General features: G+C 50.5%; 1 protein-coding gene across 2 annotated transcripts in view; it reads left to right on the forward strand.

Moving 5' to 3' along the window:
- Positions 1–403: 403 nt before the first annotated feature.
- Positions 404–23200, forward strand: part of MMP11 (matrix metallopeptidase 11) — a 33963-nt gene continuing 11166 nt past the window's right edge. For both annotated transcript variants that reach the window (XM_030583242.1, XM_030583244.1), the window contains exons 1-4: positions 404–571; positions 15242–15492; positions 20107–20250; positions 21288–21421. In XM_030583242.1, the coding sequence (XP_030439102.1) occupies positions 464–571; positions 15242–15492; positions 20107–20250; positions 21288–21421 (637 nt within the window). In that variant the 5' untranslated portion in view covers positions 404–463. The remainder of the gene's footprint in view (positions 572–15241; positions 15493–20106; positions 20251–21287; positions 21422–23200) is intronic.

Raw genomic sequence — 23200 nt, forward strand, 5'->3', positions numbered from 1 at the left:
AGAGCGATGGGGGGGTCCTTCGTGGGGTGAACATGCCCCATAGCAGCACTCTGGGGGTGGCGTTGGGCGCTTTGCCCAGGCAGGGCTGATTTCCTTCCTGCTCAGCCAGCGGGGTCCCCCCCACCGGTGTAACGCTGTGGCCGGGGGGGCAGGAGGGGAAGCTGCCTCGCCCCTGCGCGGGGGGAGTTAACGCCGCCCTTGCCCTGGCTCCAGCCGGGCTCCCGGGATTCCGCCCCCCGCCGCCCCACGTGGTGCCGCCGGGATGTGTCACTTCGGCGGCCCACAAACGTGTCATCCGAAGAGGGCGAACAAAAGGCAGGAGCGCGTATAAAAGGGGCTGCGGGACATCCCCGGCCCCATGTCTGCGCCAGGCAGCGCCCGGCCCCGGCTAGCTCCGCTCCGGCTCCGGCTCCGGCTCCCGCCCGCCCGCCCGCAACCTGCGTTCGTCCCAGCAGCGACCGGGATGACTCGGGCGCCGCTTTCCGCCCTGCTCGCTGCCTTCCTCCTGCCCTGGCTGCTGGGGGGCCAGGCACTGCCCGCAGCGCGGGGGCCCCGCCGGCACAAACCCCTGGTGAGTACAAGGGCGCGGGGCTCCCTGCGCCCCGAGATCTCTGCACTGACCACTCCGGCCCGGGCCAGCCGTGGCTCCACGCGGCTTCCCCTGCGCCCTGGGGCGCCAGCACAGCTCGCCCCTTCCTGCATTTCAAACGCCGCCTCTGCCCTCCCCTCTGGCTGTGCGGGGGGGCTGCACAGACAGCTGCCGGAGCCCCCACTCGGGTACCCCTCACCCCGCTTCCCAGGGCGACTGCGCCCCTCGACTTGTTTTCATCCCGACGAGCTGCCCAGTGCGTGCCGGGCTGGAGGAGGAATGTCACAGCCCCTCCGGCTGCATGGGTTTGCTTTGCTGCTATTGTGTGGCGCTCTGCGCCCCTTCAGATTCCCATATAAACACGGGAAGGGGTATTTTTTGTGCAGTTCCTTTCTTTAGGAATCAGCAGCTGCTGCCCATTGGGGCATTTCCTTGGCAGACCCCTCCCTGCTCCAAAAAAGAAACTTCTTGTTGTTGTTGTTCTGCAGGGGAAACAATCCCACCCCCCTCTTTCTTTCTCCCCTCCCCCCTGCCTTGCCCACCCTCCCGGTGAAGCTCCACCAGTTGTTCCCCCAGCAGCAGATGCATGTTTGTTTTAGAGCTGGCAGTTTTCTGTGATGTCAGCTGCCTCCTGCTTTGTTGCAGGGCAGTAAAATCTGCATGCAGGCTTTTTGCTTGTCGGGGTGTAGTTTTAAAATGTGGCCTCTTTTGTGGGGTGGGTGGGAGATGACTGTAATTACTATTTAGAAGATGACAAGGGATCTTCCCCTTCTTCTCCTTAAAGGTACGCTTGCATTCATTGCCTGGTAAGAATGCATCCCACATGCTGCGATGGCAGTTCCAGATGAAAGCGAGAACTGTTGGGGGATACAAAAACTAAATAGATGAATAAAACCTGCAAGCGGGGGGGGGGGGGGGGAAGCAGCAGGGCTGTCCTTCACGGATGCGCCTGCCAAAACCTGGCACCTGGGATGGGGCCGTTAGCTATTGGAGGTGCTGATGCTGGCGTGGGGGAGAAGTTTTGGGGACTGGAGTGGACAGAGTCCTGCCTGCACTGGGGCTGTGTGTGTGTAATTGGGTTATTATATGCACGTGTTTTTCTGGTGCATAAATTGGTGACAGAGCAATGCCCGGTAGCACCACTGGGTGTTAGCGCAGGTCCTGTTGATGGTTTTATTACCAAGCTCTGTCATCTGAGAGGTTTATAACTTGGCTGTTAAATCTGCTTGGGGGCTGAAGCTTGGCTTAAACATTCTTGGCCTAGGAAGCACTTTTATTATTCAAAACAAAATGTCATTGAACTCGTCCCAGCTGTGCCTCCATGGACAGTAAGGCAGAGCACATGCTGAATGGAGATGCATTTCTTTGCACACCCCCAGCTGTGTTAGGGCTTCAACTACATTTAGCAACTGGTTGATCTGTAGCTCTGCCAATAAGCCAGAGTTAGTAATTTACAAATCTGGAGCCTTGCTCCTTCCTGCAGAGACATGAACTGGTATGGGGGGAGGGGGATAGGCCCTGAGCCACCCCATGGCATCCTAATATAAAGAAACAAAGGAATTACCATTCTCGAATGGACCAACAGTGCAGCTAATTTGGGTCCTGAGGCCAACAGGGGTCCATGCTGGATTCTGTGTAGGATGGCAGTGCTAGCCCTAGATTTAAAGTGTACTGTGTAAATTAAGGTCCCCATATAACTTGGTCCCCCTGAGACTAGTGCCCCCCATACACTCTCTTATACCTATGACCCTCACTCGCTGCTGCCAAGGGAGTGCAAAGGTTGCTGAGGCATATGCAAACTGGCTAGCATGCCTAGAGCACAGCAGGGAGGGAAAGAGAGCTGGCACAGTGCCTGGGTAAGACAGAAATTCCATACCAAATCAGGCCAGTGGTCCGTCTTGTTCAGTGTCCGATACTAGATGCTTCAGAGGATGGTATAACTCCCATAAGGGAATAAGTGCAGTCCACCTGGCTGTGAGAAAAGCTTCTCCTTAATCCCAGGCAGCCAGCTGTTGATTTATATTCTCCTGAATCATGACTGCTGACTACACTGATATAGCAAGAGTAATGCTGGATGGTATCCACATTATTCCTAACCAATAGCTATACCTTTCTGGCATCCTAATAAGCATTTGGTTCAAGAGCTTCTTATGGCAGAACGTTCCACCCACTGGCTGTGTTAATGGTGTGTCACGCAAAAATAAACTAACTTCCATGGTTTCTAAAGGGACACGGGCAATTCGGTCTTTTTAATCATCTGATTTTTTTAAAATAATTTTCTAATGGAGCACCCCATCAGTACCCAATAGTGTGGTCCCTTTCCACAAGGATTTTCTGCTCTCTTGCCAGTGTTTATAAGGATCTTTCCAGCAAGCGAGAAACTAACTATGCAGTGCAAACAGTAACACTAACTGTACAGGAGGTACTCTCAAATATACCAAGTAAAGAAGCTGAAACTGTAGACACTTCTTTCTGCCACTAACTTCTTTCAGTCATTGAAGGTGTAACTAGGTCTAGAATTTCAGAAAAATGTGATATCTTTAAATTGGTGTCCGTTTAATCTTGTTGCTATTTAATTTAATTGGATGCCGCCTGGTTATTAAATTAAGACAGGGTTACCTGGGATTTCTGGATTGACCTCTTAATGGAGGACAAAAACCCTTCACTGCACAGAGACAGACAGTGTACAAAAACATACCATGCCATGGTGGAGGAGGGAGTGATGGATTTCTTCCTGACCTCAGCAGGTCAGTTTTAGTCCTGAAGCATGAGGTTTGATAGCTTTTGATACACCAACACTTACTGCTGGGGTGCTCAAGGGCTAAGGTTTGTTACAAGGTAAAACTAGGTGGGGGAAATTTAGACGTCTTGGGGCTCTCAGAGCTTTGGTCAGGAGGGCTCAGTTTTTATGTTAGTGCCTGAGGAAGGCCAGAATTAGAGCAAAAGTCAAGCTATCTGCAGTGGTTCTTTTAAAATCCCCAGAACTAAAATCTCAAATTCTCAGGGCAGTGCACACCCTGACCAAATGAAACACCCAGAGATGGCCTGGCTTAGGCCCCCTCTGGGAACTTAACATCAATGCAGTTCACTGAGAAACTAGCCTTGGGGAAAACTGGTGGCCTCATGCCTGGTTGGCTGGTGTAATCTGGCCATATGTTATTTCCTGGAACTCGCGCCTCTCCAGAGCCAGCAGTCCTACCTGGAATGCACTGTGCTTCCTTATAGCCGCATGACATGCAGATATCTGGGCCAGGAGCAGATAGGGGAGAATTTAGGAGGAGTAGCTTGGCCCATGCAGGCTCCTCTCTCCCCATGCAGAGAAAGTTTACAAAAGAGGTTGATCTATGCTGTTTGTTTCTACTCTTTAAATATTGAAATGAGCATTCAGGATAATTTAGACATGTTTATCCTTCACTTCAGCAGGGAATCAAGAGCACATGTAAACATTTACTGCAGGGTTTGTGCATGCTTTGGCAGTGTCCACCTTCCCCCTCACAGAGACGCACACGCACACACCAGCAAACTGTAGTTCTTGAAGGCTTTTTCTTAGCACCTGGGCTCTCGCGAAGTGGACAGGAAGGGAGAGTAGGAGCAAAAGGAAATTAGTGTATCCAGGTGCTGTGCCCCATGCTCTGAGTCACATCTGCTGTCCTACTGGGCAGGATAAAAATAACAGCAAAGACTATTAAGCCTCATGCTTCTGGGCAGGAACATGTTGTCAGCTGGGGTCAGAAGAGATTCCTCACCATCCCCCAGGGACCCTCTTCTCCCCATAAGAGAAGTGGCATAAGGAGAGTGGCTGGCTTTCTTTGACAATGCTGTCAGGGGTGGAGGATTCTCCGAAGAATGGTATCCAAATCTTATCGGCTTATTCAAGCCTCATTGGTCTATGAACTAGACCGGAAACTTCACAAGAACAAGTTTTCTCTTAGATTCAGGTTCTATCCCATCCAGCCAGGACAGCGAGAATGGTTGTTCTTGTGAGATCTGGGTATTTGGGTTGTGAGTGTGGCTTAAACCAGGAAGCAGAAGGCACATAGAAATGAAAGTCACCTGAGCACTTGCAACCTTTAGAAAAGCATCACTTTGGGTTTGGCTCAACTTTAGAGGAAAGACTGAGGCCGAAGTTCTGTTCTAAGTGTATTCAAAGTGCGGCAGACATCCCTAACTGCTTAGGCCACTGAGGAACAGATAGAGCAGGTGGTGTCTAGGGAGGACAAATGGTGGATTCCCTGGAGAACCCATCACAGGGCTTTGCTCTGTCAAGAATAAGTGAGAGAATAATCAAGCTTGGACAGAGCCTGTGGAGTTCTCAGATTGTTGCTGTGGGCAGAGGTTCTGGGGCTGGTCTATTACTTACCCCAGAGTGCTGGCTGAAAGTGTGTGTGGTGTGTGTGTGTATACATATTGTTACTCAGCTCAGCCGTACGACATCCTTGCTGCGCTTCATGGAGTTTCTGTATGGAAAAGGCCACGATGCAAGAATAAAATAGAGACCTGTGTCTGTTAGGAAGATGCTCTGAAATCACTGCATATTTATAGAACTCTTGAGCCTGCACAGATGCAACTCTTTTCATTCCATCCTCCCAGGAGTCTGAGGCTCTCCAGTGGACCAGAGAGTTGAGGGTGTCTCTCAGCATATGCACAGGGGTCCCTGGCCCAAGTGGGTCTGCTCCTGTAGATGGGGGAATCCCAGTCCCTGGCCTGGGCAGGCACATCCTCCCCATAAATAAGGGGTGCTGGTCCCTGGCCCAACTGGTGCTTGCCCCTTATAGATTGCGGGAGGGGGGTGTCAATCCCTGGTCCAGGCTGGCACATGCCCCTTATAAGTGAGGGAGGGGGTCCCTGCACATGTGGCCCCATAGGTCAGTGGGTCCCAGTCCCCAGCATGTGCTGATAGCTGATGCTTCGTTTTAGTTTTGACCTTACATATGCACAGAAAACAACCCTATTGTGACTGGACTTCATGAAGTCCCAGGGTGGGTTTCTTGGTTTTCAGGAGATTCCTGTCTCATCAGACTAGGGGCTCGTGAGATCTTTGTCCAGACAGGGCTCCTTGTACCTGGTGAGTACTCTTTCCTCTGGTTGTCTAGGCTTTCGCTGTGTTGCCTGCTCAGGAATGGTGCCACTGATGGACCAAAGCCTTGAACTATCACCTAACTAAAACGGCTGCTAATGAAAATAAGCCTGAAGAGTTTATTAATTCGCCCTCCCTCTTTGCATCAGCTTAGGCCCTCACTGGCTCTGTGGGCATAAACATTTGCAGTTCTCAGTGTTTCATGTTTCCTGTTGCTTAGGAAAAATAAACATTTTCTTTCTTTGTTGCCAACAACAACCACCACCAGATAAACGGAAAACAGAGTCTGGTCGCAGGGAGATTGCACTTGAGATTCCTAAGGTGCATGGCAGGAGAAGGGCCTTGGTTTGTGTGTACAGGGAGCTCTGTTCCTGTATCCTCCCCTGCCTTAGCCCATCTGACTTCACATTCCTGATGGCTTTCTCTTCATGCTGATCAGGATGCAGCCCAGCGTGCCAGAGGACGTGGGCTGGTCCTGTGATGAGAGTGCTCTGTGTCTGTGCATATGTAAATAGCTAATAGATTCGGTGACAGAGGATGGCATTCAAGTATATGCACCGTTATGGGTTTTGTAAGATCAATAAAATATCTTGTGCTGCCTTTCTTTGTGCAACTGTTTACATCAGCGCCCAACAGGTCCCACTGGGCAGAGATACCAGGGTGCTGTATACACAAAACAGGCAGGGGCTGGCCTACATCACAGAATAATGGTCCCTTCCAGTCATGAAATGGCTACGATTCTCTGGTAGCATTAGCATTGGCAAGCACAGACTCTGGAACATGCCTAGTGTTTGAGATGCCCTGATTCAGTGTGGAACTGGCTCCCTCTGAGAAAGCAGAACTTTACTGCTAAACAGCAGCTCCAGCAGCACTTGGAACCCAAATCCGCTCTGGGTTAAAGGATGGGCTTGCTAAACACAGCGGGCGAAGGTGATCAGTGCTGCCAAATAAGAGTGGTGGTCTTTTGAATCAAAGCAGGTGCTGCCGCTCATCTTGGGGAGCAAGAAGAGGTACGCACACCCCAGAAATGACAGGGAGGCGGCTGTCCTGGAGCAGAACTACAGAAGCAAGAACCTGAGCACAGATGGCAGCAATTTCTGAACCTACAGTGTGGCAGGGAATAGCTTTACTTGCGTGTGTAAAGACACGGGGATCTTTCACCTCCCCTGAGGGTGGAATTGAGAGAGGAAGGAGGAGGATGTGTGCAGAAGTACAGTGCCTTTGTGTGCAGACTATTTGATGGTCCTAAAGGATGATGATTCGCCTGTGAAGGTTCACCCTTCGAGTGGCCAGAGTATCCATGGGATCAGTCAAGGAAGCATCAAACACTGTGACAGCATAGACGGCTTGGAGGGAGAGAAGGGGGCTGGTTGAGAATGAGACTGTGCCCACTCCTACAGGGAAAGGAGCGGCAGGAAAGGCCTGAGCTGCTGTAATGGTTTGCAGGGCAGTGTCACAGGAAGCTCTCTGAGGGTGGCTGTAATTCTGATTCCAGACTCTCGCAGTGCCTCTCCATTGTAGGAGAGCAGGTGGCCTGGCCCGATGGGAAGGGATCAGTGAACTACAAATCTCTTGTGGCTACTGAGCAGCATCTGTGCCACGACGAAGCCCATAAGATGAGGAGTGACATGACAGAGGGAATTGCTTTGAACTGGTTATCCCAGAGGGCTGAGCTCTGCATGCTCCACACAGGTACTTCGATGAGCACTGTGACACAAAAGCACTAGAAAAGGGCAAATATATTACTGGCTTATAAACAGAAATGAGGACAATCCAGGGAAATATAGACCAACCAGCAGAGCCGTAACTAGGTATTTTTGCGCCCGAGGCAAGAATATAAAGTTACGCCCTCCCCCAGGGCCGGCTCTTCAGTGGCAATTCGGCGGCAGGTCCCTCAGTCTCTCTCGGAGGGAAGGGTCTGCTGCCGAATTGCCGCCAAAGAATGAATGAAGCAGCGGCGGTAGAGCCTGTGATTTTTAGGGGGGGTCTAACTCATGGTTTTTGACTGCTTGGGCTGGTAATGTTGCTTCCAAAATGGTCTTTGGTTCCAGTCCAGTTCCAATCCAGAGAGGGACTCACAGGTTAAAAGAGGACGGAGGTGCTGGATGTCAAGCAATGGCCACTAAAGATCGGCATGTGTCCTGAGAATGTTGGGAGTTCAGGTCTGCCGGACCGCATGGGGGCACTAGGACCCTGCGGCAGCAGTTGCTGCAGGGAGGTAGCATGGAGCTGCAGGGGAGAGACAGGGATTCTCTGCTCCTACCTGGAAGCAAATCTGGGCCAGAGGACACTCGGGGGAGACAAGTGTTCAAGCTTATACAGAGCTCTTCAGGTCTGGGATATTTATGCCGAGTGTCACAGCTAAATACAAGATGGAACAGATTTTTTTTAGTCCAAGTAGTTAACACATCTTTCAAGGGACCTTTCAAGGTGGTGTGGCCTGTTAACACCCCTCCAGTCCTAGGGAAGAAAGGAGGGGGAGAAGCAGATGCGGGAGGTTGTTAGTGGGTTATCGATTGTTGTAATAAGACATAACTCCAGTGTCTCTAGTCAGTCCATGATTTTTAGTGTCTAGCGAAGTTATGAATTCAAGCTCCCGGGTTTTTCTTTAGAAGTGCTGTGCAGGTTCCCTGCGAGGATGCGGCCTGATGGGTCGGAGATAGAGTGATCGCTTTGTGAAAAATGTTCACCTACGCGTGAGGTGGTGGTTTGTTTTTCATAGTTTTCCTGTGTGAGTTCATTGGCGAGTGCAGTGATTGTCTGGTTTCACCTACATAGTGCTATTGGGACATTTAGTGCACTGGACAAGGTACACCACATGTTGATAGGCTTGTGCAGGACCCCTGGATTGTGAAAGATGTGGTTGGGGGGGTGGTGTTGATCATTGTAGCAGTGGAGCTTGAATACTTATGTCTTTCACCAACAGAAGTTGATTCAATAAAAGATTACCTCACCCACCTAATATCCTGGAACCAACCATGGCTACAACCACACTTCCTAGGAAAGAGAACTGCAGAAAAAGATGTGGGGGTTATAGTGGATCATAAACTAAATAGGAGTCAACAATGTAACACTGTTGCAAAAAAAGCAAACGTCATTCTGGGATGTATTATCAGAAGTACTGTGAGCAAGACATGAGAAGTAATTCTTCCAATATGCTCCGCATGGATACGGCCTCAGCTAGAGTATTGTGTCCAGTTCTGAGTGCTGGACTTAAGGAAAGATGTGGATAAATTGGAGAAAGTCCTGAGGAGAACACCAAAAATGATTAAAGGTCTAAAAAACATGACCTATGAGGGAAGATTGAAAACCAGTTGGGTTTGTTTGGTCTGGAGAAGAGAAGACTGACATGATAACATCTTCAAGTACCTAAAAGGTTATCAAGAGGAGGGAGATAAATTGTTCTCCTTAACCACTGAGGACAGGACATGAAGCAATGGGCTTAAATTGCAGTCAGGGAGATTTAGGTTAGACATTAAGAAAAGCTTCCTAACTGTCAGGGTTGTCCATGCCAGGAGGTGAAGTATGTCAGAAAGGCCTGTAGAGAGGTCGGGCAGCAGGAGAGCTCTCAGATTCCTTAGAGAAGGGCAAGTCACTGGGTTTTCCACCTCTAAGGTGGGATCACAAATGTAAGTGATGGGAGAACCCAGCTGAGGCTGTTCCCCTGCAGGGCTGGCTGTAGCGCCCCCAGTAGGAGTCATATCCAAAGTTAAACTGCTCTAAGCCAGGACTGCAGCATAGTTAGCCCCTCCCCGCTGGCTGGGAACAAGGATGTCAATGTGGTATCTGTGTTGTTGTGGCACCTGGGTACCTCTGTCATGGCCCAGGGTCCATTGTGCAAGGTGCTGTACAAACGCAGAACAAAGCAATGAACACTGCCCCTAAGTAGAAGACAAGACACCAATGAGAGGGTGTTGGTCAAGCAGGACGGGCAATGGGCTTTGCACACCAGCAGCCTCATTGTTAATTTTTTTTGTTGACAGAAAATGTCCTGCTTTGCTGCTGCTCCTGGGTTTCTGTGACTGGGCTGCCCTGTTTGCCACCTCCTTCCAGACATGGCATTTGACTGCTACATGCCAGCTCCGGGACAATTGCCCTGCCCCTAACTGGAGAGGTTAAGGGTCCACTGTATCTCATGAATGTGGATGGGACACTGACTGGGGAGCCTGGCTGTTTTCCATGTGGCCTCATGTGATGTCTGTCATGTTCTGCAATGGGCCAGTGTGCACGTGATGATGTCGGTGCAAAGCCTGGGAGACCGGAGCAGGCAGTCTGTTCCTTGCGGGGCTGTCTGCTCCCCCATGGGATCAGACCTTTCCCTGTCTCATTCCGGGTTGGAGTTTCACAGTTAACTGTCTGCTGGGAATCTGTTCATTTTTCAGAGGCCACCCTCCCAATGTGCTGCTTAGCCCTGTGTGTGTTCATTGCAGCCTGCCCCGCAAGAGCAATACCTATGGAAGGCAGAGACCTTGACTCATTAGTGTCCCTGGGGCTTTTATTCGGGGCTTTCACCAGTATGGGATATACAGCTGGATAGTCACCCGAACTCCATATTGCAAATCCTTTGCCTCGTTCCTTTGGCTGGGAGACATCCATTCACAAATCCCAAGCAGTGAATATCTCCTTCTTTGCGGGCTCTTGTCTGTGCTCCGTGGGAGGGTTTGGAAGGTCGTATAAAAGCCAGTGAGAATTAGCTGCATAAATCCTCTCTCCTTGTCCTGAGCAGGACAGATTCATAGGGCCACCCTGATAGTGAGAAGCAGCATACCCCATGGGTAGCCGGGGGACCATTGGTGGAGTAAGGCACTCCCCCAGGCATGAGTAAGGGTCTCACAATCCCTCCTGCTGCCAGCAGCCCCAGGGGAGGGAGGATCATGACACTCACTGGCGGGCATTGCTTGAGAGCGATGCATGGTACTCCCGTCCCCAGACGGTACTGATTTCTGTGGTCCCAGGCTCCACCTTCACAGGCTCCAGGAGCAGCTTTGCTCCTCAGCGGGGATGGCTTCTCTTTTTTTCATTTTGGTCCACTGGAATTTTATCTCCCCTCCAGATCAGGGAGGGGGAGGGAAGCCACTGGCACCGCTAAGTAGCTAATGCTTTTCTTAGCGAAAGCCAAGCCGCCAAGAAGGGCTTTGGGAGCAGCATTCCAGCCCCAGCGTGCGCTCCTAATGGAGCTGCAGGTCAGGAGGGGCGATCACGGTTTACAGAAGAGGAGCTGTGGTGACACTGAAGCCAACAGCCAGGTCTTCTACCCCATCCCTGCTCCAGGGCGCAGAGCGAGCCTGATTGAACCCATACTGCCTGGCACATGGTTTCAGTGCAGTAGTGGGTGGAATCCAACATTTACAAGCAGGCCATCCTTCCTGAGCCACCTCTCTCAGCTTGAAAGGCTCCAGGCCAGGGATGTGTCTCTGGTGACCAGAGAGATGAGTCCAGCCAAGTAGGTTCATATCTCTGGCTAGAAAAGTCTCCAGAGAATTCCGTGGCAAATGGCATCAGCCTCTCAGCCAGCCCCTGGGTGGCTTTGCGTGTCTGGCTGTGGCTAATGCCAGTGCTTTCCAGGGAATTTCCTATGGTTGTGCTAACACTCGGGCAGCTCCAGCGATGGCGACAGTGATGGAACAGATTGGCTGCGGCAGTGAAATGTCTCTGCACCATCTGTTCTGGTGCAGAGGGAGTCGCAGGATGGGTAGAAACTCGCCCAGCAGAAGGGCCTGTATACTGTGTGCAGAGCCAGCTCTGTGCTGCTCTTCTGGCCTCCCTCGCTCAGCCGTGCAGGGTGCTCTGAGGCCTGGCAGAGGTGCCCAGGGGACAGGTTGGGGTGGGGTCAGAGCTGGGAGGGCTGGGGCAAGCCCAGAGGTCCAGTAGCTCTGGATAGCTGCAGTGGCCCATTGCAACGGGCACAGGTTTAGCCAAATCAGCCCCAGAATAGGGGAGAAACAAACTGCCTCGCCTCCGTCTCTGGACCGGCACCAATGTGCATCTTCTGACCATTAATGTAGACAGGGCACAGGTATTTCTACCACCACCCAGCTCAGGGCAGGATGATCGCCTCCACCAGCATAGGCAGCAGGTATAATAGGCCAGGGCAGGCTAAACCTCCCTTGGCGCAGTTGCGGCCGCTGATTGCAGGGAAGCTTTTGCTTATTATTATGCACCATGCAGGATCCGGGGCGACTGAGGAGGCGGTATGTGCTACTCAGCTTCCTGGGTTCATCAATGATATCCCTGGACTCCATTACTGATGGATTACTGATGAACCCAGGAAGCTGAATAACACATACTGCCCCCTCAGCCACCCTGGATCCTGTATGGTGCATAATAATAAGCAAAAGCTTCCCTGCGAACTCCGCAATCAGCGGCCACAACTGCGGAACTCAAGTTCTTTGGAAGAGCTCACAGAGTGGCTTGGGATCTCAGGAGGGGAGCCATGGTATGGCTGGGGGCTCCAGCCAGCCCAGGGCTCCTTCAGCCATGGGGAGGGGGCAAGGGAGCTTGGGGGCCCCAGCTGGCCTGGGGTTCTTCCAGTCACAGGGCAGGGGTGTCAGGGCTTCTCAGGGAGGTCCTCATGAGGAAGGGGTGAGGTGGGGGTTGCTAGCCTCTCTGAAGGGGGGCTCCATCTGCCACCCATGTCCACCAGCACTTGCACCAGTGGAGCTAACAAGATCCCACCAGCAGGAGACCTACCAGCTCCTCCAGCAAAGCCAGGGCAAACCAGGGGGGATGATCCTAATACTTCTCAGGTTAATAAAAAAAAAAAAAACAAGCAGGTGGGAAAAATTCCAGGCCTTCTCTGTATGTCAGAAGGGCACAAGCCCAGTTAGGTAAAACTCCTTTGTGGGTCCCTCTTTAGTCAAACAAGCCCAGGACTGTACATGCACGACTCTGCCAACTGTCCTGCAGTCACGAGGGGCCCTGAGGCCAGAGGCCACTCCTCACCCACCACCTAGGGCTCATCTCTCTTGTGCAATTCACTGGCTTCCTTGCACTTGTCCTTTGCACCAGTTCTGCGGATGCTCCTTGCAGGTCCCTTCTGGGTCTGCAGAATCCAGACATCTCCTTCTCTAGCTGTTCTTGCTGCATAGCAGGTCCTGCCCTGGTGTCTGAGGTGAGCCCCCTTTAGCTAGTGCAGCCTGATGGAGAGACCCCCGTCAGTCTGGGATTGCCCTGGACTCAGCCTCAGAGTCCTTAGCATGCATCCCCAGTGAGCAGCACAGCGATACACTGACAGCTCATCTTGTTACCAGCCTTGCTGTAAAAGTCTGGGTACCTCTTATTCCGGAAGGCTCTGCTCTTGTGAGCTACTGGTGTGAGAGGAGTGCCCAGGAGACAGATCAGGACAGGCCGCACCTGCATCCCCGCCTCCTCTTTGTCCTAAACCATCTAAAAGCTTGACTTGTTCTTGGTGGTTGGGCCTACATGCTGTTCATCCTCCCAGAGCTGGTGGATGGGGCGATTGCTGTGGCCTGCAGAGCGCTTTGGGATGTAAGATTGAGTAGCTCAGTGTGAGGACTGTGTCTGGTTTCTCAGGCAAGGACCACAGGAGGTGATCGCCGCCGAGCTAGAGGAGCGTCTGGCTGTCTGCGACAGGGCAGGATGGGCTGGTGGAATAATGCTAGCAATGAGTGGCGAGTTTACCATGTGCCTTCCTGTGACCTGCCAAGTTCCTGTGTCCATCCCTGCTGCCCGTCCGGAGGGCCCCGTGCTGTGATATAGATGTTAGCCATGATAGCCGAATTAATGCCAAGGGCTTCACACTTCATTACAGCCCACATGAATGGAACTATTGTGCAGGAACAGAGAGATGGCAGTTCTTGGGATTAAACTGCAGCTCCATCCGTAGCAAACCAGCCAGCATTGCGCCATGCTGACCGTAAGGTCCCTGGCTGGGTGATGCAGGGGGCTGGCCTGTCTGCTGGCACCCGAGAGGCGGGGTTGTGTGAGTCTGTCGGCACAGAGAGGTCCCATTTAAGTCACAGGAAACTAGAGAAGTAAAGGAAACAAATGAGCAGGGCGGAGCCTGGAGGCTCCAAGGACCCTGATCCCTTCAGGATAAAGGGAGCTTCCCTCACCTCAGCATCGTGCCCCATCTGTCTTGCTTCTAACGTGACCCAAGGGACATCTCCCATACCAGGTATTTGCCCCTGGAGGGAAGAATCCACGAGTCGTAGCAGCGAAGGAGTTTGCTGGATGCTCCCGTGACGCCAGTGGGCTTTGTAACCTACTGGAAGTACATCAACTATAAATTCTTAGCCATGTCCTAGCCCAGCAGGACTGCCAGGGATGGAGCAGACCGTGCAGTGACTAAGACAGGTGGTGAAATAGGCTGAACGTAGGGCTGGGAGGCAGGAATCCACAGCTCTTACACTGACTTCCCCCTGCCACGTCACTTGGACCAACATTGTCAAATGTGGATGCCTAATATTAAGCAACTGAGTCCACATTTGGGCACCCGAATTACGCAGGCTGATTTTCTAAAGCAGCTGAGCACCATATAATTCCCACTGGCTGTGCTGTGGATGTGGGTCACTTACTTTTAGGCACCATCTCTGCACCCCAGCTGACCCTGCTGTCAAACGGAGAATTGTAGTGCTGAGTTAGCTCTCCGGGGAGAGGGCTGGTTTAATTGGTGGCACTAATGCTGCTGATGGAAAAACACTATATAAAATGTTAAGTATCATCATAATCCCCACACAAGAGTGGTTCATGACTTTTCCCATGCCAGGACCCACACGCTCCTGGTGCTCCTCTCCCATCTAGTTGGGACCATCTCCCTCCCATTTAGCAATATGGGATGGGCAGGGTGGCCCTGACTCCTGACACCTCTTGTGAAGCCAGGGGGATGAGAACTCCTGCCATAGGACACAGGTTAGGGGCACTTCATTTCAGTCACCAGTGTGGGGATCCCACAGCTAATGCTCGTGCACTGAGCAGTGGCTGCTAGGAGTCGTGTTCCATAGATAGCGGCAGATGCTAGAAACAACAGGAAAATGCTGAAGGGGGAACAATGAGATAGGAGAGACCAGTGTGGGCCCCCCATTCTCCCTCTGAATCCGTGTGTTCAGCTGCCCAGTCTCCTGCTTTCCACTGGGAGAGCGAGGTGCATAATTAAACCATTTCCCGAGCACTGTGTGCTTGTGGTTAACAACAATGAGCAGCCAATTGGGAAAAAGATGTGGGTGGGAGAATTTACTGCCTAGCAATTCCCTTCTTTTTCTGAGGGTCTGGTTCTGCCCAAAGCATTTCACGCTGACCAGCTGCCAAGGGAACACAGACCAGGAGCTGCTGTGGCTTACTGGCATTGCAGCAGGTGTGCCCCGGCCTGGAGAGCAGCAGAGCCCAGTGGAGGGAGAGCACCAAGACCGGGGTGGGTTTGCTGCCCGGCGTGGTGGGAAGTACAGAGGCTCCTCACCCGAAGGAGAGTCTCCGGTGTAATGGCTGGAATGCAGCAGGACAGCACTGTGGCAGGGTTGTTGTGGCATTGGCAAGAGGACAGGTTTGTGTAGCTATCTCTATGCCATGCTTTCTCCTGCCATCTGCGCAGGTCATAGTTCTGTTTGTCTCTTGCCTAGGATGGGGCTCGGAAACACCACGCCTGGAAGGAGCAGAATCCCTGGATTTCCTCCTCGGTTAATACCATGGAGACTGGAGTCCCCATCAAGGGCTTCTCCAGGGGCACAGACAGGCCAGCAGCAAGCTGGAATCCACCCCGCTGCGGTGTGCCAGACCTACCCACCCTGCCAGATGGCCAGAATGGGCGGAACCGGCAGAAGCGGTTCGTCCTGTCGGGAGGACGCTGGGAGAAGACGGACCTCACCTACAAGTAAGACAGGCCCGGAACCAAAGTCTCAAGCAGGGAGCGAGTCCCGGTTAGGATCTGCTTCCTAAAAGAGCATTTCCATTTGGTGCTTTCGCCCGCTGAGCCTCGCCCATTACGGGCCTGTCCAAGCTGGGGAACTTGTTCAAGAAACAGGGTGCAAGGCGTTGGGGTGACAACACACACACCAGTTAGCCCCACACTGTCTCACACACATGCTCAGCATAGACGTGACAGCCTTCACACCCTCAGCCACTTGCACCCCCCACACTACTCGTACGCCCCCTGCTCCGAGCACCCATGTGTGCCTCCACAGTCACACACTCTCCTTCCCTCTCATGCATAACCGCACACTCATTAACACACCCACACTCATCTATACACCCACTTGCCCAGACTTCTAAACACCCTAGCCTTCATCTCCACACACCCAACCAGGCACCAGTCCCACATGCTCACACAACACCCTCCCCTCCCCGAGGCTTCCCTCCACGTTTATTTTAAATAGCCCATTCTAGTCATCATTTATTGAAGTGCTTTCAAACATGGCCTCAGTGTCCCCGAAATCACCCCATGTGCTCTCAGGTAGGAGCTTGCTGGATGTGGTTTAAGGGCCAGGGTTCTGCTGGCTGATCACATGCCATATTCTCCCCTCAGTGCACGTCTGTGGCTGCTATTAGCCTAAGGGAGTAAGATGCACATGTGGAAAGGAGACCGTGCTCCTGGGCATCTTGATAGGGCCCAGAGAAATGTCTTCACTGGGTATGTGTTTAACTGAGCACAGGGCATGCTGCTATTCCAATAGCCTCAGGAGACAATCAGGGTAGTGGAAAGGCTTCCTCTTATCCCTGGCATCAGAGGGAAAAAAACTTTGCTGATATGAACAAGCACCAACACCGTGCCTGGGAATAAAAATCCTGCTGCATCAAGATTAAAAACATCACACTATCCAAGGGCAGAGTTAGAGGTGTGGGATATGAGGGGCTCATGCACCTCAGTTAGTGAAACAGCATTTCCCTTCAGCATGAGCCAGCTGTTAGGAGCTGAAAGCTTTTTCCATAGCTTTGAGAACTGCCATGTATACATGAGCACCCAGGGTAGGCATGTCCATACACTAGCTCAGAGATGTGGTAGCAAAGGTGTGTTTAGGAATCTATCTAGACTGGTATCCAAGCACCTCACCACACTAAATAAATCCACACAAAGGGTCTATACCTATACCCGAGTTCGCCCTCTCCTCCCGTTTCCCAGGAGCAGGCAGCATTTCCAGAAACGTCTCTTCCCTCTGCTTCCATCCAGCTCTCCCCATTCTACAAGAACCAGGGGACAGCTGATGAAACTGAAAGGTGGCAAATTCAAAACTTGCAGTCAGTGCACATTCAGACTGTGGAACTCACTGCCACATGATGCTGTTGAGACCAAGAACTTAGCAGGATTCAGAAAAGGGTTAGATGTTTCTCTGGGCAACAAGAGCAGCTAGAATTCTAATAGTACATTTTAAAAAATAAAGCAAAGCTTTGGGGTGACTTTTACCTACTAGGATTTAGGAGGACACTTTTCCCTGGGGGCAGGTTATCCCATAACTGCCTACTGTAGGGTTTTTCATGAACTTTCCTCTGACGCATCTGGTGCTGATTATTGTTGGAGCCAGTATGCTGGACTGGGTGGACACTGGTCTGAATCCAGTATGGCAATTCTTCTGTTCCCCCTTTCACAGCTGAGCGTATCTGGATGTGCTTGATTCGCTCCAGGCAGTGCTTGAGATGCAAGTTGTAGCTTGCTGTGCCAGCAGAGCCCACTGCAGTTCAGGAGGGATCTGTGGGGGGATTTGGGGAGTTGGCATAAATGAGGGGTGCATTAGCAGGAAAAGGAGAAGCAGAATGTCCTTAACAGCAAAGCTACCCATCTCAGACCTATAGCTTCTGTCCTGCAGGTTCTCTTTCATACACGGACAGTTTGTTCTGTCTCTCACTCCGTTATGCAGGTGTTAGATGGAGGACGTCTCACTCACTGATTGTTCTGGGCCAGACGTGACTCAGACACCGAGCGTGTTTAAATTCACTATGGAGGCCAGGGTAACTTCCCCGGTGGGAGTGGTGGTGCTGCATGACTTGTAGCCATTCTAACCGCAGTGTCCTTGCATTGTGGTCAGGGGCGGGGAGTGCGAGTTAATGGGGAGTCTTGAGGATTTCCAGATTTGGGGACAGTCCCCGCAGGGCTGTAGCGATTGATGGTGCTGGCAGCGATTATGCTGATGCAAGCAATTGCCAGGGTGAGGGACCAGCGGCATTAATGACGCTGACGCTGCTGGTGACTTCATCACAGCAATAATCACTGATAAGTACATTGTAACATTAGTGGCAGTGGTTGTGCTGATGGCCAGACTGAATGTTGGTAGGGGGGGTCGGCTGGGACCCCCTCCTAGGCTTTGAGGAGTCAAAGGTTGTGCCCCAGGTCATTGGCAAATGTTCTCTGACTTGTACCCAAGCCCATGACTGGGCTGGAGGGAGTAGTACATTAGAAATGTTTAGTGTACTACCTCCTCCCTGAACTGTGTTCTCCACTGCAATGACAATCCTGTCATTGTTTACAGCAGGGATGCTGAGTTAGCGTCTGATTCCGGGAGCCTTACTTCTACTGCAGAGCAGTGATGTGTGAGCACCTCCCCCCAGCTCATGAATGTGCTCTTCACTGTGATAAAGGGTTGCAGAATCAATTCCTTAGGGATCAGGATGGTAGTTTTGGTGGGGAGTGGAAGGGATTTCTGACATCAAGCACCAACCTCATGGGAATAAAATGCCCTTGCAGCAGAGATTAGAGAGAATTAATTCACCCCATCCAAACAGAGTTATGGGTGGCGGTAGACTGGAGGGATTATACCCCCTCCTAGGTAGTGTTGCAGCATTTCGCTCCAGCACATTCACCGAACAGCCTCCTTCTCCTCCTCCAAAGCCCTCCTAAAATATACAGCATGTCTGCAAAGCTGTTCCAAAACCACCTATGCAGGATTCCTTGTACCACCTCGGACTCAGCCTGGTATATTGTATACTAGGACCTGAGCTATATAGACTGTGTCTGATCTAGACAGAGTGTCCTCTTCTTGTGGCAAAGCCCGGGCCTGTACTGTGTTTACATGGCCCCGGGCGAACCTATGGTGTGTGGCAGATTGTTGGTAATAATGGAAGGCTGATGGTAGGATTTGTGGTGAGGACATTCCCTGTTGTCTAATGAAATTGTGATTTGCAGCCAGTGTAATGATGACAGAAATTCAATGACTCATTAGATGAAATTAGTGTGGATTGTAATGATGATAGACATGGTGGCATTTGCATTAATGGCCATTCTAATGGTGACTGTGGTGATAACAGATGCATTGCGGTTAATACTGACAGTGATTTGCAGGAGAGATCAGGATTCATTGCTCTGGTGTGGGGCATTGGTCTGGTGTGGTCGTGATTATGTTGGCTGAGGTGTTTTGATGTTAACAGAAGATGGTAGCATCCCTTTTTACAATAGATGGCACTCCCTGCTGCTGCTAATGCCTGTGATGACACTTTTCAGAGTACCAGCCCTGTTTAGTCTTTATCAGCAAAAGGAACAGGAATCCTTGTGGCACCTTAGAGACTAACACATTTATTTGAGCATAAGCTTTTGTGGGCTACAGCCCACTTCACGGATGAAGTGGGCTGTAGCCTACGAAAGCTTATACTCAAATAAATGTGTTAGTCTCTGAGGTCCTACAAGGATTCCTGTTCTTTTTGTGATGACACTGCCAGTCTGATACTGACCATTGTGATGTTGGGATGATAGTTCTCTGAAAACATCCACTCAATGTGCAGCAGCAGTCAAAAAAGTGAACAGAATGTTAGGAACTATTAGGAAAGGAATAGATAATGCCACAATATAAATCCATGGTGTGCCCACACCTTGAATACTGCATGCAGTTATGGTTGCCCTGTCTCAAGAAAAATAGATTAGAATTGGAAAAGGTACAGAGAAGGGAAACAAAAATGACTAGAGTTATGGAACAGCTTCCATGTGAGGAGAGATTAAATACGCTGGAACTCCTCAGTTTGGAAAAGAGGCAACTTAAGGGGGGATGTGATAGAGGTCTATAAAATCATGAATGGTGTGGAGAAAGTGAATGAGGAAGTGTTATGTACCCCTTCACATAACACACAAATCAGGGGTCACCCAATGAAATTAACAGGCAGCAGGTTTAAAACAAATGTAAGGAAGTACTTCTTCACACAACACAGAGACAACCTGTGGAACTCATTGCTAGGGTATGTTGTGAAGGCCATAAGGATAACTGGGTTCAAAAAAAGAACTAGGTAAGTTCATGGAGGGCAGGTCCATCAATGGCTATTAGCCAAAATGGTCAGGGATGCAACCCCATGTGTCCCTAAACCTCTGACTGCTAGAAGCTGGGATTGGACAACGGGATGGATCACTTGATAAATTGTCCTGTTCTGTTCACTCACTCAGAAGCATCTGGCTGAACCAGCCACTGTTGGAAGACAGGCTACTGGGCTAGAAGGATCATTGGTCTGACCCAGTGTGGCTGTTATGTTCTTATGATAGGCAGTACCTCTAAATACAGTATCTAACTGCTTTTAGAATTATAAGATTCCCATGGCAACTTGTGAATACTAAAGTGAGACGGACCATTGCGGAAGCCTTGAAAGTCTGGAGTGACGTGACACCATTAACCTTCACCGAAGTGCACGAGGGCCGAGCCGACATAGTTATTGATTTCACCAGGTAAGCATGGAAGGGGAAGCTGTTCTAATCCAAAAGGAAATGCCCCTCTTCCCCCACTGGGCTTTGTGTGATAAGGACAGATCCCACAGTCCTCACTGGAGCTGGTCCAACTATTGGCATCAAATTATTTATTCACTGACATTAGTCCCTTGTCCTGTTTCCAAACTTTGGTTTTCTTATTTAGATATTAGGCTGCCTAGGCAAGAGCTATTGTTTTGTTATGTGCATGTACAGTACCTAGCGTACTGGGGCCCTGATCCCTGATTGGGTGCCACCATACAACAAATAATCATTTATTTTACTAATTTGTTTATTATTGAAAAATTGTTCGCGGGTTAATTTATGCTACCACGTGGTCAAAGATCCCTGGCTGACAAGTGTTTGTTTTGGCTGCTTCCAACTCTTCAGTCTCTCTCTCCCCAACCCCGCCATTGAATGACCTGACCTTTTGCCCCAAAACAAATTTAGCTTCTTGGTTAAATGAATCTTGACTCCAGGCCTGCACTTCACTTTCTGCAAAATATTTGCAGGAGCAAAACTTCACTCCCATGAATGTTTGCACAAAGCCAATAAAAGGGATTGTGGAGCCCATCCAAAGGAGGATATGGGCTGTGTTCAGTGTGTTTTGTCTCCACTTCTCTGCACTGTTCACCTCTCTCCAGGGCTTCTTCAGTTAACAGGAGTTTGGCTCGAGTGAGGACTTGAGGATTTGGCCTAGGAAGTCTCCATGTGTTCTGCTCAATTCAGTTGTGCTGTCTTAATGCTAGTAGCTTGATCAGCCTTCACCTGAATTTTATGGGCTTGATGAAAGCTGAACAGGGGAAGGAACAAACACCGATGAGAAACTAATAGCGTCTGTGGCCTGGCATGAAGGCACTGGGCTTGTGTGAAGGTTCGGCCTCCCTACTTAGAACAAGGTTTGCAGGGACACGAGGGAGGGCTCAAAGTTGAATGGTGGGGAGCATGAGGTGCTGTTCTCAAAGCTCACCCTGGCTGCCAAGTGCAATTTCACTGAACTGCCATGTCTTGCCCTCCAGGTACTGGCATGGCGATAACCTGCCCTTTGACGGGCCTGGAGGCATCCTGGCACATGCATTCTTCCCCAAGACCCACCGCGAGGGAGATGTCCATTTTGACTACGATGAGACCTGGACCATTGGAAACAACTTAGGTGTGTTGTGGATTCAGATGGAGGCATAGATGTGTGCGTGTTTGGGGATGGGGAGGCTGCTGATAAATGTAAAAAGCGTTTAATTCCTAGAGAAGAGGTCTGAACAGGCCTGTTCACACAGCAGAGCAGGGCACTTCACATGGTCTATGTCCTTGTCTCTTTCCAATCACAGTTAAGTGGGGTTCTAACACCAGGTCACTCAAAGAGCCACCACTAAAAAATAAAACAGGGAGAGATAAGGAAACCTAAGTCCCAGACACGGGGGTGGAGTGTTTCTCTGCCAAAGTCCTGTAGAACTGGCAGGTCTCAGTCCCAGCCGCCATTGTCCACCGCCTGTTTCCAAACCCTTTTCTTCCTGAACGTCTCTAAAAGGAAACAACACAGGCTCCAAATCTCTCACTTTGGCTTAGGAACACGCTGACCCCCACACAACATCTCATGGTTGGTAGGAGGGAGTGACTTGATTTCCAGATCAAGTCAAAACTGTTCTCTTAATAATAGAGCCAGGCTGGTATCATTGTGTAGTTCAGGGATAAATGCCCTAACATCTCACAAGATACATACAGTATCTTGAGATCTATCAGGATCGCTACCTGGGGCCTCAGTTCTTCTGCAAAATGCACAGATAATAACTCCCATCTATCACTCTCCTCCACCTCAACATGATCTACAGGAAGAAGAAATGCGTGTGTGTGGGGGGGGGGGGGGCAACTAAGCTAACACCTCCCATTCAGGGCCTCCCTGTACAGCTTGTCTTATCTGGGTCAGTCCTGGATCCACTGAAGTCCATGGCATTTTCCCCATTGACTTTACTGACAGTTTGTAAACTCCCTGTGGCCAGGGACTGTCTTTTTGTCTATAGAGCATCAAGCTCACTCCAACACTGGATAATAAACAAACATCAGTAACTTTTGAAATATCTGAGGTGCTTCCCACCAGTTTTGCAATGGGAGAATCTGGGAACATCTGCAATCAATGTTCACCACTCTCTCAGAAGTTAGATAAGCCATTTGAAAAATGTCCTAATATATTCCTCTTCATTAATCCTGTATTGGAGGAGAGCTTGAAAAGCTGCTGAAACAGACCAGGCCACATTCTGTCATCATTCACTCTCTCTTTCTTACGTAGCTTCAGTAATAACTGGGGATAATCACACTTAGCATGTTCTTCCAATTTAATGGCTCTTCCCATGCAAAGATTTTTTTCAGCTGTGCTGTTGTTCAGCTCCCCACGAAGTTGGAGCAGAGCACAGCGGATCTGCCAATACTGGACAGCAGAGAGTGGGGAGTCTGCCAATCTAAACAGGATTGTTCGAAAGTGTTTAATAAATCACTGAGGTGGAAATCCCAGATTCTCAACCGACCTAGATGTGATCACTTCAGTTATGTCAGTGCTGAGCAAGCTTGACACATTTCGGGGAGCTGCTCATTTGCAGATAAGCCAAGTTCACTTCTCCTCGCCATCAGACTTTCCCAGGTGCTCATACCACATCCCACTGGAATATTCTGCAGCATGCCCAGGCCTCCTTTGGGAGCTGCTCCTTCTCCCTTTTGGGGCAGTAGCCCATACACTTAACATGCCAGCGACTCTCTTCTTTCCAAGGGGGCTGCAACCTGGAGATTTCTGGCTGAAACCAGGGAAGAATCAATTGCATTTGGGCTCATTAGGAAACAACATTAGGACTCTTCCTCACAGTCTTTGTTGCTTAATTTCTTTAAGGTCCTTTTATCCAAATATTTAAAAACCTGAAAGCGATCAGCAGGGAGCTAAAGGAGATCT

This window comes from Gopherus evgoodei, chromosome 13 (genome assembly GCF_007399415.2).
Source record: "Gopherus evgoodei ecotype Sinaloan lineage chromosome 13, rGopEvg1_v1.p, whole genome shotgun sequence".
NCBI lineage: Eukaryota > Metazoa > Chordata > Testudines > Testudinidae > Gopherus > Gopherus evgoodei.